This window comes from Colletotrichum chrysophilum (genome assembly GCF_026319265.1).
Source record: "Colletotrichum chrysophilum strain AFK26 chromosome Unknown scaffold_12, whole genome shotgun sequence".
Taxonomy (NCBI): domain Eukaryota; kingdom Fungi; phylum Ascomycota; class Sordariomycetes; order Glomerellales; family Glomerellaceae; genus Colletotrichum; species Colletotrichum chrysophilum.
In genome coordinates, this window is record NW_026517299.1 from 280,405 (window position 1) to 293,807 (window position 13,403).

The following is a 13,403-nucleotide window of genomic DNA, read 5'->3' on the forward strand; positions in this document are numbered from 1 at the left end:
TCCGCCCGCGTCCATAACGGTTCGGCTCTCTCTTTCTCCGGGAACCGTTATCGATAAGCCCTGCGAGCGCCAACATGGATGGTGCGGGTGCTCAGACCACACTCAAACCGGCCCTATCGTCTTTATCGTCCTTATCGTCGTCTACGTCGTCGCTGTCGTCATTCGTCTCCGGCCTCCGTCTCCGTCGTCATTCGTCTCCGGCCTCCGTCTCCGTCGTCCTTCGTCTCCATCGTCGCTCTTCGTCGTCCGTCGTCCTTCTTATCGCCGCTATTGTCCTTGCTGTCCTTGTTATGACCAGGCATCATTCTTATTGGACTTGTTGTTCTAATTTGGTTCGCCAGGTGGCTAAAAGTTTCCGGCCGGGTAGCGAATTCAGGTTCTCGTCGAACAACGATGGCAGATGCCTTAGGTAAGCTGAGTGTACTTTCCTTAGATGATCACGAACAAGTGGAGAATGGAGGGGTTCTCCAAGCGATGCCTTACATAAGATGAAATTCCTCAGATCCAAGCCCCTCCTGCTTGCTGGAGCTGCTGATGTCCCTCCACACTGTGGCGGTTTGCCCGAGACATTTTGTTTGCGCTAGAGTAACACGAGAAGGCCTGCGGAAGCTTCTCGTCCACCGGTTTTCTTCACAAGAGACGATGACGAAGGACTCCGCCACGATTTTAAGCAACGATTCCCGGCTCCTCATCCAGCTTGACTCGAGTCATCACCAGCCCGGCGACATGTTTCTCTTCAACCAACCGGACGGTTTGCAACCACTACGGGCAGAAATATCGCCGCGGGAATCAAGTGACGCTCATTCCGATTCCGTGAGGGGGATTATTATTAGAACCAAGGAAAGAAGGAAGGAAGAGGAAGGAAAAACAGGAGACGGAGGCAAATGCAGGCCAGAGCGGAGCGCTGCAGAACACACCACCCGCCCGCAGTCTGCCAGCCCAGCCTCTGCTCCCCACAACGATCGCGACCTGTCGCCATCATAAGCTTCCATCTGGCCAAGGCAGCCTGTCGGCATCGCCCTCCCCGTGTGTGCGACCCTTCAACGGCGATGCTCTCCTGCAATAGGAGACGCGCTGGTCTGCGATGGGTGTTATGATGGCACAGCGCATCCCCCCAGTCCGCCAGATAGGCTTCCCGCGTTCCCTCCCCCGTGCTACCCGCGGTGCCTTGCATGCTTTGATGGAAATTTTTCATTCGTCTGCCGTCCGCTCACGTTGGAACATGTCACCGAATTACTGGGATTGCCGTGCCGTTTGGGCGGCCAGATGGGCTGCGCCGCAGTGATTGGCCCGTCAGATTAGGCCGCTTCATTTCGCCCGACTGGAAACAACACGCTCGCTGCGCGGTTTCGAAATGCCATTCAGCCGTGGCCCTGTTTGTCAGTATTTTTCGACAGAGAAGGGCTCGTGGGGCCCAGCCCAGAATCGGTGGGAATGACAAGGGGCGGTGACGGTGACTGGCATCAAGCTGGATGACGGTTCGTTGACGGGCACGAGACCCTCCTTCGGAGGGGCACTTGTGGCAAGCTGCTGCTGGTCAAGCTGCCTCCGGGTAACCAGAGCAAGGCAGAGGTGAGACATCGACTCGCTGAGCCATCGTCTTCATCTTACACGAGTGGTGGAGTCCTGCAATCTGGTGCAGGATGGTGGTGTAGCGCCAGCCATCCGAATCCGACAGACCCCCAGCTTCCTAAGCGCCGGTTGGCCGGCCGCGTCTGGCCCCGTCTGCAACCCCGGCCTATCAGAGAGGCCCGTCCGCATCTCAACTGCACACCTCGCCGACAATTGCCCAGGCCCTTGTCCCTCCCATGTTCCTCTCAGCTGGGCCTATGAAGCAAAGCAAAAGAGCAAAACCTCTGGCTGGAGGTGGGCATTTGGGACACACAAATTTGCCAGGGAACGAACGCGGGTGAGCTTGGTCGGGCCCAAGTGCTTGCCGGGTATGCCTTAGTCGTGTGGTGGTGTGTACGTGTGTGAGTGGGCTCTCCTCTTCTTCTCATCTTGCAGGTTGCCTGCCGTCTTGCCTCCCGCCGCTGCATTCTCTATTATAACTCAATCGGATCACTTGGATCTTTGTTTCCTGCCGCCCTCTCTGCATCTTCCCTTTTCTGTTTCTGTCAAATCGCTGGCCGTCTTTCGTTATTTTGTGTTTTTACCCAATGTTCCCAGCGTTTTCGGCATGAAGCATCTTGCGAAGCAGGTATGAAGGGTTTGAGTGGCATGCTTGCAGACGTTTATACGACATGGCTGTCGCCCCTCACTCATTGTTGTACACCGTTGTCAACATGCCCGGACGAAAAGCCGCGTCAAAGTGAGTCCACAGCCCAGGCGAAGTCCGGCGCAGGAAAACATCATACATATACCTACCGGACACTAACCAACCCGCATAGACACCTTTGACATTTCTGAGAAACTGCCGTCCACCGTGACCCGCGACCAGCCCGTGCCCATGCCGCCGCCTTTCGCAGGTACGATGCAGAAGCCTGCCGGACCTCGCTCTCAGCCGGTGAAGTCGAAGGGAGTCAAGAGAGGTTTTGCATCGCTCCGGGAGCGGTTCTCTGTGAGAAAGCGATTTCGCTCAGACTCCTCTTCACCGCGCCGGCTACAAATATCAGGACCTACCGACTTCCGCCATCTGCACTCCGAGTCTTTCCAGTTTCCTCAGTACACGACTCTTCAAACTGTTGGCCAAACAATGCCGCCGCGGCCAAAACGTATATCTCGGACTCGTCCGGCGTCCTTCAGGCCGCTGGAGTTGAGCATCTACGTGCCGAAAAGGGAGCTGTCGCCCATCCTGCCTCACTTCGAGATGCTCACCCCGCCACCACCTGCCCGTGTTCAGCCAAACCCCGACGACGACGTCTTTGGGCCTTCGCATGAGCCGAGCTACTCCTCCATGTCATTCCACCTGCCGCGGAAGATCTCAATGTCGCCATCAACATTGACGATGTCTCCGGGCGACACCCCGCCGAAAATCCCGCCCAAGTCGAGAGCTCGGTCGCAAACGTCATCCAGTGTGGAACGGATGAAGGAACGCATTGCGGGTGCCATGCTGGAGGTCGACAAACTTCAGCGGGAGATCGACTTAGTCATGGAGCGTCAGAGCATTTACGTTAGCAGTCGACCTTCGACAGCTCATTCGATGGCACTGACAACGCACGGTAAGCCCGGTCCATGGCCCAAATTTAGCAAGTCTCACGGCGCTGACCAAATTAGACATGGATCCCATACCCACCGTCCCCGCGCTCCCACCAGCCGCACCCTCGTTTGCAGAACGCCTGAACCCCGGGGTCGACCGCCCGCATACGGCGCCGCCCCGGCCGCCGATGCATATTCCCCACCGCGGCATGGCCTTCGCCGATGCCTCTGCGGCCTTCATCACCCCACCCCCGAGCCGCGGCAGAGAGGCCCGACCGCCGCCGCCCCCGTTGCCGCTCGTTCTTCGCCCGCCGCTGCGCAAGAAGAAATCCTTCTCGCGCGTGTCCAGCTGGCTGTTCCCTGGAGGTGCTGCAGAGCAGCACCATCGGAGCATCAGTCACGATTCCATCACTAATCTTCCTCGCCCCGTCAAGGGGCGCGAGGGCTTCTACCAATGTGTCCATGCGCCGCGGGACGGGCGCACTAGTTTTGACACGGCGTCGACTGTGTCGACGTGGGAGTCGGAAGACGGAGGCCAAACGGTCCCGACGACGTGGTCGCCCGGCAGCACCCCCGTCACCAGAGCGGAGGAGCACCCGCCGCTGGAGCGCGTAACCACCTTTGGAAAGGAAAAAGGCACGATTGCCCCTCGATGGGGCAGCGTCGGTGTGGCGTTTTGATGAGAGCGGTTTTACTGTATTCTTTTTGTCTCACATGATACCAAATGTTTGCTCTGGGGGAGGGTGACGATGATACCATCCATATTGTAAAATCATACCATGGGGATAGAGGACCGGGGCGGTTACCTATTGTTTTTTCCGGATACTTAATCACAGTGGCGCCCGGGATGGCCAAGGATACTGAGAAGGGAGTGAATGAAGAAACGTGTCCACGTCAACTTGTTTGTTTGTTGTGTCTCGGTGTCCATGTGTCTCGCGGTCATGTTGCATCGGACTCTGACGTGTCTTGGTGAGAGTGACGGTTGTTTTCTCCGAGCAAGGCTCCGACTGAAACGGAAAAAGATCTCGGAGGGAAGATCAAACAATGGACGCCTCTGTTCAACCGTCTGACTAACATTTCCGATCCGAGTCTCGAATGTTCGGTCGGGGTGGGTCCGACGGCAGTTATCAATGACAAAGAGGCCATTTGGCAGCTCTCCACTCGCTTAAATGAAGCTTCATCTGAACTTCGTCAAAGCCCGGCAATTTGGTCTTCCCCATCGTTCAGAGTTTGACATTTCGTATTGTGACGCGCGCCATCCAAAAAATGCCAGATCAACAGAATTAGGACTTTGGCGGCAGCGTTCTAGAAGGCGTGGGAAGACCGAGACAAGATACAGTCGAAGGTTTGTGGCTTGCAACGGCGATTTACACGCAGTGGCCTGAGGAATGATGGATGGAAGGCATGGCGCATCAAACACCGAGCAGCGAACCTGTGTAGAGATGGCGCAGGCGAATCAGCGTCTTAGATTCTGGCCAGATACTGGCAGGGGATCGTCGTTCGATCCGGAAACCCCAGAACCGAAGGTGCCCCTACGCCTTCCTCTTGCATGCAACCCTGGTAAACCCCCCATTGGACCTTGGACGCCTCCGCTTTCATCACCTCAACATCCAGACCAATCCACCTTATATCAACAGCATATATTCCAGCCTTGGGGCAACGTTGGGGAAGGAACCTTCCCCCCCAAAACAACACTTCATCTTTCCCTTCGCAAACCCTCTAGCTTTCCGACATTGATATTGGTAACTTTATCCGACAATCACTTCGACGATGGGGACCGGATGCTGCTCGGATGGCCCTGCCAAGGGTCAGGGATGCAGCGGTCCTTCGACTGAGGTTCAACACGGCCATGACCATGGACGTGCGTATGCCCACGGCCAGGAAACCGATCCTTGCTGCTCCGACGGCGCAGACTGTGGTGGTGCCGAAGAAGTCGCTTGCGTCGACGAGGATTGCGACGCCGACACCTACTGCGAAGCCGAGGACGACTCGACTTGTCGTTCCGTGAAACTCGAATGCTGCACTTCAAAGGAAGAGCACTGCGACGGTATACACTCTGTGCCGGTTCGACATGTCCTCTTCTAACTCGGTTACACAGAGAAGTGTATCCTTGCCGCTGCTGCCGTCGAATGCGAGAAGGCCTGTGACGACGACGCTGCTCACGACGGTACGTGTTACACCTCATGACTAGTGTTTGTCTCAAGACTCATGTCGCTCTCAATGTAGCCGCTGCCGACCATAAGCATGCTCACGACAAAGATGGCCATCACCAGGGCTCGGCTTGCAGCACTCATCTTTCCAAGGCCTTTGAGCAGTACAGCGCCTATCTCGAGTCGGCTCGTTGCATCTGCCGCAGCATTCTCGATCGCGGTCTGCCGACCACTTGCTGCAGCGAGCAGCAAACTGTCGCTGCCGCTGCCGCTCCCGTCTCGGCTGCCACCTCCGTTAAGAAGCGCCGCGAGAAGACCGAAGCCCACACGACCGCCCATGCTCACGGCCAGCACAAGCATCATCACCACCACGGAATTAAGAGACGTGGCAAGAAGCTTGCGCACGATCATGACATGGAAATTAAGCCTGTCCGCGACGACCAGTCCGACTGCTGCAGCGGACACGATGTCCACCTCCCCTCCGCCAACAAGGAGCAGCATCATCAATTCGATGGCGCTGATGTCGAGAAAGGTGCCGGATTGGAGCACGTCGCTCTCATCGTCGACGGCATGACCTGTTCTGGATGTGGCAACAAGCTTGAACGTGTTCTCAAAGCCGCCCCTGGCGTGTCTGGCGTCCACGTCAACTTTGTTATGGGGAATGCAGAGTTCGACTTTGATAGCTCCATTGGCAAGGCAGAAGATGTCATACGCAGCGCAGAGCGAGCCACGGGCTTCCACTGTACCCGAATGTCTAGCGATGACCAGGCGCTCGATATTCTCGCGTCAGGTGGAGCTGCGAAGGCACTCGCCGACCTCGCAATCCTTGGGGTTAGCGACGTCAACATCATTGACAAGAAGATGGTCAGAGTCACCTACGACCCAGCGGTAATCGGCGCGCGAACTCTTTTTGAAAAGATTGGCCCCCTGTCCAACGGACTGGCTCCTCCCCGCGATGACCCATCTGTCGCAAGCGGAAGAAAGAGAATGTACGACCAGTTGATCAAGACAGCTGCGGCTGCCATCCTCACCATACCTGTCGCAGTCTTTGCGTTTGGTGAAGATTCACTGAAAGAGCAAGTCAGCAAACAGGCGCGTTCAATCACTTCCCTTGTGCTTGCGACACTCGTGCAGCTTATTGCTGTGCCAGAATTCTACAAGCCCGCCATCTCAGCCCTCATTCATAGCCGGACCATTGAGATGGACATGTTGGTTGTCATCAGCATCACTGCTGCCTACCTCTACTCCGTTGTCGGCTTCGGTTTGCGCCAGGCGAACCCAAAGGCAGATGTCAAGGAGTTTTTCGAAACCAGCACTCTGCTAATCACCCTTGTCTTGCTTGGTCGCCTCGTCGCCGCCTATGCTCGCATTCGTGCTGTCGCCGCCGTTTCCCTTCGCTCCCTACAGGCTTCTTGTGCCGTCATTGTGGAGGACGGCAAAGATGTCGAAATTGATGCACGCCTTCTTCAGTATGGCGACAAGTTCAAGGTTCTTCCGCATTCAACGGTACCCACGGACGGTCTCGTCCTGAGTGGTTCCAGCGAGGTTGATGAATCCATGCTGACTGGAGAGAGTGTGCCTGTCTTCAAAAAGCAGCACGACACTGTCATCGCCGGTACCATCAACGGATCAGGCACACTAACGGCACAACTCACCCGTCTCCCGGGGAAAAACACCGTCACCGACATTGCCGAACTCGTCGAAGAAGCGGCAAACTCGAAGCCAAAGATTCAGGATATTGCCGACCGTATTGCCAGTTGGTTTGTACCTGTTGTGGCCAGCATTGCCGTCGTCGTGACCATTGTCTGGGTGGTCATTGGCTTGAAGGTTTCGAAAAAGTCAGCAGGCAAAGCGGTAGCTGACGCCGTTACATACGCCGTCGCTGTTCTGGCCGTGTCATGCCCTTGCGCGCTTGGTCTCGCTGTCCCCATGGTGCTAGTTATTGCAGGAGGTATCGCCGCGAAGGGTGGCGTCGTCATTAAATCGGCCGAATGCACAGAACGGGCGCGCAAAGTGACTGACGTCGTCTTTGACAAGACCGGAACCATCACCGAGGGTGACTTGGACGTCCAGGAAGAAGATTTCTTCGTCTCTGATCACGACGAAGCCCGTGCCATCACCAAGGCTCTCGTTGCAGGCAACAAACACCCCGTATCCGTCGCCATTGCCAAGCATCTCGCACAGCGGGCTACCCCTGAAATTCAGCTCACCGACCCTCAGGTTATTCCTGGCGCTGGTGTTGAAGCCAGCTTCAATGAAAGCAAAGTTTGCGCGGGAAATCCAACGTGGGCTAAAGTTGACTCTTTGCCCTCGATCAAGCGTCTACAGGATGACGGGATGACCCTTCTGGTGGTCACTCGAGACTCTAACCTCATTGCAGTTTTCGGTTTGCGCACCCGTCTCCGAAACGAAGCAGTCAGCGTTGTCAACCAGCTCAGTCGACGAGGCATCAACGTTCACCTCGTTTCTGGTGACCAAACACGCGCTGTTGAGTCGGTTGCATCGCAAGTTGGAATTGTCAATGTCGCCGCTCAGCGAACCCCCGCCCAAAAGCGAGACTACGTTGCTTCGCTCATGTCCGAAGGCAGGCTGGTCATGTTTGTCGGTGACGGAACCAACGACGCCGTGGCAGTCACGCAGGCCGATGTTGGTGTGCAGCTTGGCAGCGCCGCCTCAGCAAGCGATGTTACTCGTGGGGCCGCGGATGTGGTTCTGCTCGCAGGTCTGGAGGGTATTCCCTTCTTACTTGATGTCAGTCGCTCCAGCTTCAGACGCATGATGTTCAACTTTGTGTGGTCAGCCGTGTACAACGTTCTTGCCATCCTTTTGGCAGCCGGTGTGCTCGAGCGCTACAATGTCACCATCCCCCCTGCCTACGCTGGACTGGGTGAGATTGTCAGTGTGTTGCCCGTCATCGCAGCCGCCATGACGATGATGACAAGGAAGGTTCGGGCTGAAGCCTAGATGTGAGATGTTGAACTCGTGCACTAGCCTGGCTGCCACGTTCAACACGCGCGGGCTCAGGCGGAGATTTTTCTTTTTCGTCATCGCCGGTCGGTGGCGGCTGTGATGGGTAAAATGGGGCGGTTCAACACCTGATCAAGGGCGTGGGTTCTGCTGGTCGATTCGTCAACGTTTGCTTCACTTGCGGCTCCTCCGAAACTGGGCGCACCAACAAGGTCGTACTGTCACTAGAGCGTGTCTGCTACACCTCACTCGACGTGAATTATACTTAGTCGTGATTGCCTGGAGGCTGCTACTCAAAGTATACGGCGAGGGCTAACAGCCTTCGGGCACTAGATCACCAATACAAGACTGCAATCGCTAGTCGCAAAAAGACTTTTTCTGTACTCGTGAATGTTCTTCTGTGTGCCAAGTTCAAGTCGTGGCCTCACTGTTGGCTATACAGCCGTCTTCAAAGGCTGGTAGGTTTGACTCAGTGATCTGTTGTCACGGTCGTTGAAGTCTTTGTGTGTCTTATAGGAGAGGCACTTAAACATGGACGGTGTCTTACAGCCGACCCACCAGTCGAGAGGTCATGGAAGCAAACAGACATTAAACAGTGGTCTGATTTAACTCGTAACGCAAATCAACGACGATGGGCACCTTTGGCCAGCCCATGCCAGCCTCATCCCATTCCAAAATCACAAAACACCAACACGAAACCGTCAGACTCACTTCCTCCAAGTATCCTTCGTAACCTCAAAGTAAATTTCACCGTCGTCGCCCTCCTTATCGCCAGGCTTCCTGACCCCGACCCAGCCCAGCTTCTTCTCGACGAGCCCGACCATGGGCAGGTTCCTCTCGCTCATCGTGGCGCTCACCGCGTCCACCTGCAGCCCGCCCTCCGCGACCCCTCTGAACGCAAACTCGACCGCCAGCCGGATCGCCTCCGTCGCGAAGCCCTTGCCGCGGTACTCCGGGTTAAGCATGGCGCCCACGTCGGCGACCCTCCGCTTGTTTCCATCGTCGGCGGTGGACTCGTTGATGCCACCGAACCCGCCGAGGCCGATCACCACGCCCTCGTCATCGCCCGCGTTGGGAATGTGGACGATGGCGAGGTTGACGCGGCCCGGGCCGCTGGCGACGGTGCCGGAGGCCGGGTCGAGGACGGAGGGCACGGCGGCGCTCTCGCGCATGCGGTCGATGACCTTGGCGGCGACCTCGGGGGAGATGGCGGAGGCGTGGGGGTCGAATTTTGTGTTTTCGGGGTTGGAGAGGACGGCGGAGATGGCGGCGGCGTCGGAGGGGATGAGGGTGCGGAGGAGGAGGGGGTGGGTTGTGGAGCGGAGGAGCGTGGGGAGGTGGGATGCTTGGGTTGGCATTTTGGCGGTGTTTGGTTCTGGGATGTGCGGAGTCGGAGGTTGAGATGGTTTGCGTTAATTGGCGTTGTGAGATGAGATGGAAGGGTGAACTGTGACTGATACTCTGAATGATTTTCTCGATTTCTTCATTTCCATCAAGCTGTCCGACAATCACCTTTTGTAATGTTAAAAAGATCACATCTATCGGGAGATTTGGCTGGTTCCCTGGACACGGAATCCTTCGCACCCACCCACACCCATGAAACCTCGCAATCGCACCTCATCCGCGCTGGCGCAAGATCTCCAATGCCAGATTCAGCAAATCTCAGTCCCAACTCCCACCCTAACTCACTGGTCAACCCCGTAAAACGCCAGACCAACCCAACGGAGGTGAAGGCCGTCGGGGGACCACGCTGACATCAGCCGGGGCCGGCCCTGTCCGTCCAGGAGCCAATTGAGTCACTCACTCCAACAGGGCGTAGAGTATTAGACAGCAGCAAGTCCCACCTTACTAAAGGATCCCAATGCCGGCCTGTGCTGTGCCTCTTGTCCATTTCGAGAAGGTCGGTAACTGCGACCGCCAACAGTCGTTTTTCAGTCAATCAGAGAATGAGTCTTTTTCGTTGCGGGGAGCACGAAGCTGAAGCCGAATTCCCGCGTCTCAGCTGCAACCTAAGAGTCATCGAGTTGGCTCTGACTCAGACAAGAAGGAAGACTCACAAGTGTGCTTGTAAATCAAAAAGTTCGCTACGTCGGTTGAGTCAAGTAGACCCAATATCAATTACCCAATGCGAGGCCATCTATGACTTTTGCTCTATCTAAGGTATGTGCGCGAAAGCAAAGCCCGCGGGGTAATCCACTTGGATCCCCGGCAGGCGACCAAGAACTCCGCCTCTTCCCAAATTTTGAACTAATCATGCCTTTCTAACCATGCTTGCTTGCGATGCCAATCGTGCAATATCCAAAGTTTGCACACCCGTAAAGTCGTGTCGTGTCGTGTCATTATATCTCGTCAAAAAAACAATAATCACCACTGGTCGGGGCCAAAGTGAGACCCTTCTGGCACTGTGTTGTACGAGCAGGCCTGCCAGTCGCAGCCTTTCTTGTAGATCTCAGTTCCCCAGTACTTGAAGCCCTTCATGTGCCCCGGGTAGATGAAGCCAAAAAAGATGACGACAATGCCGAACGCCAGGCCCGAGTCTAACGCTGCGCTCATGGTCATCGTGTACTTGGCCCACCACGCACTCTTCCTCCTCTTGATCAAGTAGTTGAAGACATAGCAGACCACCGCCCAGACAGAAAAGTTGAGGCCAGTCGCCGGTGGAATCCATGCCATGGAGCCAAAGACGACGGGCAGGTTGATCTTGCGCACAATGCTGTGCTTCTTCTTGCGACTATACAGCCACAGAGGAATCGGCATGATGGCGCCGATGAGGAAGCACCAGACCAGCCCGCGGTAGGTTGCATTCGGCCCGAAGAACTCGCCCGGACCGACCACGCCCCAAAGGATGGAGCCGTTGAAGTGCACCCTCGCGATGGGGCACGTGAAGCCATTGACCGCTTCCGATGTGCAGATGCCCTTCACCTTGGCAAACATCCAGTTGAGCACGCCGATCTGTGTCAGGGACGACACGATGGTCGCAACCATCTGAACGGTGAACATGATTCGTGGGGGAATCTTCATGTAATGGCCCAGCTTCAGATCAGAGGCAAACTTGATGCCCTGTGCGGACGAAATGTACCCGTAAGTTACGAACACCATGTTTGCAATCGGACGTCCAGGAAAGACGACACCGCAGACGAGCTGGCAGATGAGGTAGATGCTACTGTGCTGGTTGGTGACAGCCATGATGATGCCGTTCGGGATGAAGAAGACGGCGCAAATGCCCAGCGCCAGGAGTAAACCATACCACGGCAGATGGATGGGGTAGCTATGAAGGTTAGATGGTGCTCTACACATCGCCAAAGGACACTTACAATTCGACCACAAACATGCCAACCGCCAGCATGGATACAAAGGTCACCATGTACCACCACAAGGGCGCGTCCTTGTACCGGTTCATCAACCGACAGTGCACATCCTCTTTGAAAAGGAAGCCATCCGGGCTGGAGGATGATCTCGAGAGACCTCCGCTGCTGTTGAATGATCTCTGTGGCCTTATGCTCTCGGGCGGGCCGCTGGACACGGGCTGGTAGACCTGTCCCTCATCTCGGGCCTCCTGAAGAGCCGTTTTCCAAGTGTTCAAAATGTCCTTGCCATGCCAGCAGAAGGTGTGTGTCAGCAGCGCCGCCAGAGCGGCAAACTGTACACCGTAACTGAGCACATACGTAATGGGCAAGAATACTCGGCTGTACTTGCTATAGGCCTCTCTGTCGAAGAGAAATTCGGACGTCAAGATTTTGCTAACATCGTAGACGTTGCCCGTGTTGTCGAATACGGAAGATGACAAGATGGGCATGTAAGACGAATAGAACAGATTGGCGTAGTAAGCGATAGGGGCGATGAGCCACATGACAATAACCAGTCCGCCAATAACGTTCATGGCGGCCCAAAAGGGGACTAGAAGCGGCGAGCCGATGTAAGTGATTTGCGCCCAGTCAAAGGTCAACGGGAAGAGACCCAGGCCGGAAACAACGCCAAAGAGGTTGGCGACCACGACGTTCTTGGGCGCAATCCAGGTGATGACATTGAAGTAGCTCAGGCATGGCATGAGCAGGCCGGGCAGGAAGTAGAAGGCAAAGGCGCCAAACCACACAATGAAGAAGAACTTCCACCTCGAAATTTTCCATCCGTCTGCAATCATATTCTCCTCCTTGTGAAGAGTTCCGAACATGGCAGCCGACATGAGAGTACCCGGCCAGATCATGCCGCTGGGTCGCACCAAGAAACGGCGCGTCAGGCCGGCAAAGGCATACCCGAGAATCTGGGTTGAGAGAATGAGGAGCAGCTGGTAGGGGATGGTCGCTTCTTGCTTATAGAACATGGACTGCTCGACAATGACATCGGTCGCAAAGGCAAAACCGAACGACACATTGCTGCTCACATAGACACAGGTGTGCTCCTTCTCGTTCCACCGGCCTTGCGCCAGCCACCTGCGCAGCCGCGTCAGTCGATTCTTCGGGGGTGATCCGCCGTCCGCGTCAGGCTGAAGAACACCGTCGACAAACTCTTCCGGGGGGTCGCTTGGAAACTTGAGAAAGTAGTCCCACATGAGAGCTAGCGGGTGGACGAGCAGCAGGGCGATGACGGGCGTAATAGCAACGCTAGGGTATCGTAACGAGAAAAACAAGTTGGTGGAAGAACCGAGTACTGAAAACAATACAGACAGTGTCCACATCCTCGGGGTGCTTATGGACAAGGTGATGTTGTCTGTTGGGGGCACAGATGCGCGTACGACCTCGTGCGGCGAGTTATCCACAGGATCATCGTCGGGCTCGCTGCCAGAGAGGTCGTCATAGTCCACCTCTTCGCCAGCCGCATCTGACTTTGCATCTTCGAGCATGTTTGTTGTTACGGTGGTCTGGGTCACTCCGAAGCGGCCGTCCAGGCCAGTGGCTAGAGCCGCAGCGTCGACGTCCTCTGACAGACGGGAGCTTTGTCTTGAGGCGGCAGAATACCTTGACGAGGCGGACCTGGTGGTATCGGAGACGTAACGTAGGGGATGTGAGTTCCCCGTCCGGGAGTCACTCCCGGTGGGTGACACATTGCGACTCGGGTCGTTGGAGACGGCGCCGTAGGACGGAGCGTCGTTGCGCGCGGAGCGCAGGAGGGAGGGTTTCGAAGGCATGGGGCCGTCGTCTAGATTCGGGG

The 13,403-nt window shown here is 56.1% G+C and overlaps 4 protein-coding genes across 4 annotated transcripts; 2 read left to right on the forward strand and 2 right to left on the reverse strand.

Moving 5' to 3' along the window:
- Positions 1–2,695: 2,695 nt before the first annotated feature.
- COL26b_002447 (uncharacterized protein) lies at positions 2,696–3,818 on the forward strand (the record flags this gene model as incomplete). Its single annotated transcript, XM_053175365.1, has 2 exons — positions 2,696–3,161; positions 3,217–3,818. The coding sequence occupies 2 exons, from the start codon at positions 2,696–2,698 to the stop codon at positions 3,816–3,818; spliced, it is 1,068 nt and encodes a 355-aa protein (XP_053040671.1).
- A 1,090-nt stretch (positions 3,819–4,908) lies between these two features.
- On the forward strand, positions 4,909–8,252 carry COL26b_002448 (uncharacterized protein; the record flags this gene model as incomplete). Its single annotated transcript, XM_053175366.1, has 3 exons — positions 4,909–5,185; positions 5,237–5,305; positions 5,365–8,252. 3 exons carry the CDS (start codon positions 4,909–4,911, stop codon positions 8,250–8,252), a joined length of 3,234 nt encoding a protein of 1,077 aa, XP_053040672.1.
- Positions 8,253–8,962: 710 nt separating this feature from the next.
- COL26b_002449 (uncharacterized protein) lies at positions 8,963–9,613 on the reverse strand (the record flags this gene model as incomplete). The annotated part of the gene is made up of 1 exon (XM_053175367.1): positions 8,963–9,613. One exon carries the CDS (start codon positions 9,611–9,613, stop codon positions 8,963–8,965), a length of 651 nt encoding a protein of 216 aa, XP_053040673.1.
- A 1,006-nt stretch (positions 9,614–10,619) lies between these two features.
- Positions 10,620–13,380, reverse strand: COL26b_002450 (uncharacterized protein; the record flags this gene model as incomplete). Its single annotated transcript, XM_053175368.1, has 2 exons — positions 10,620–11,523; positions 11,570–13,380. 2 exons carry the CDS (start codon positions 13,378–13,380, stop codon positions 10,620–10,622), a joined length of 2,715 nt encoding a protein of 904 aa, XP_053040674.1.
- Positions 13,381–13,403: the final 23 nt, after the last annotated feature.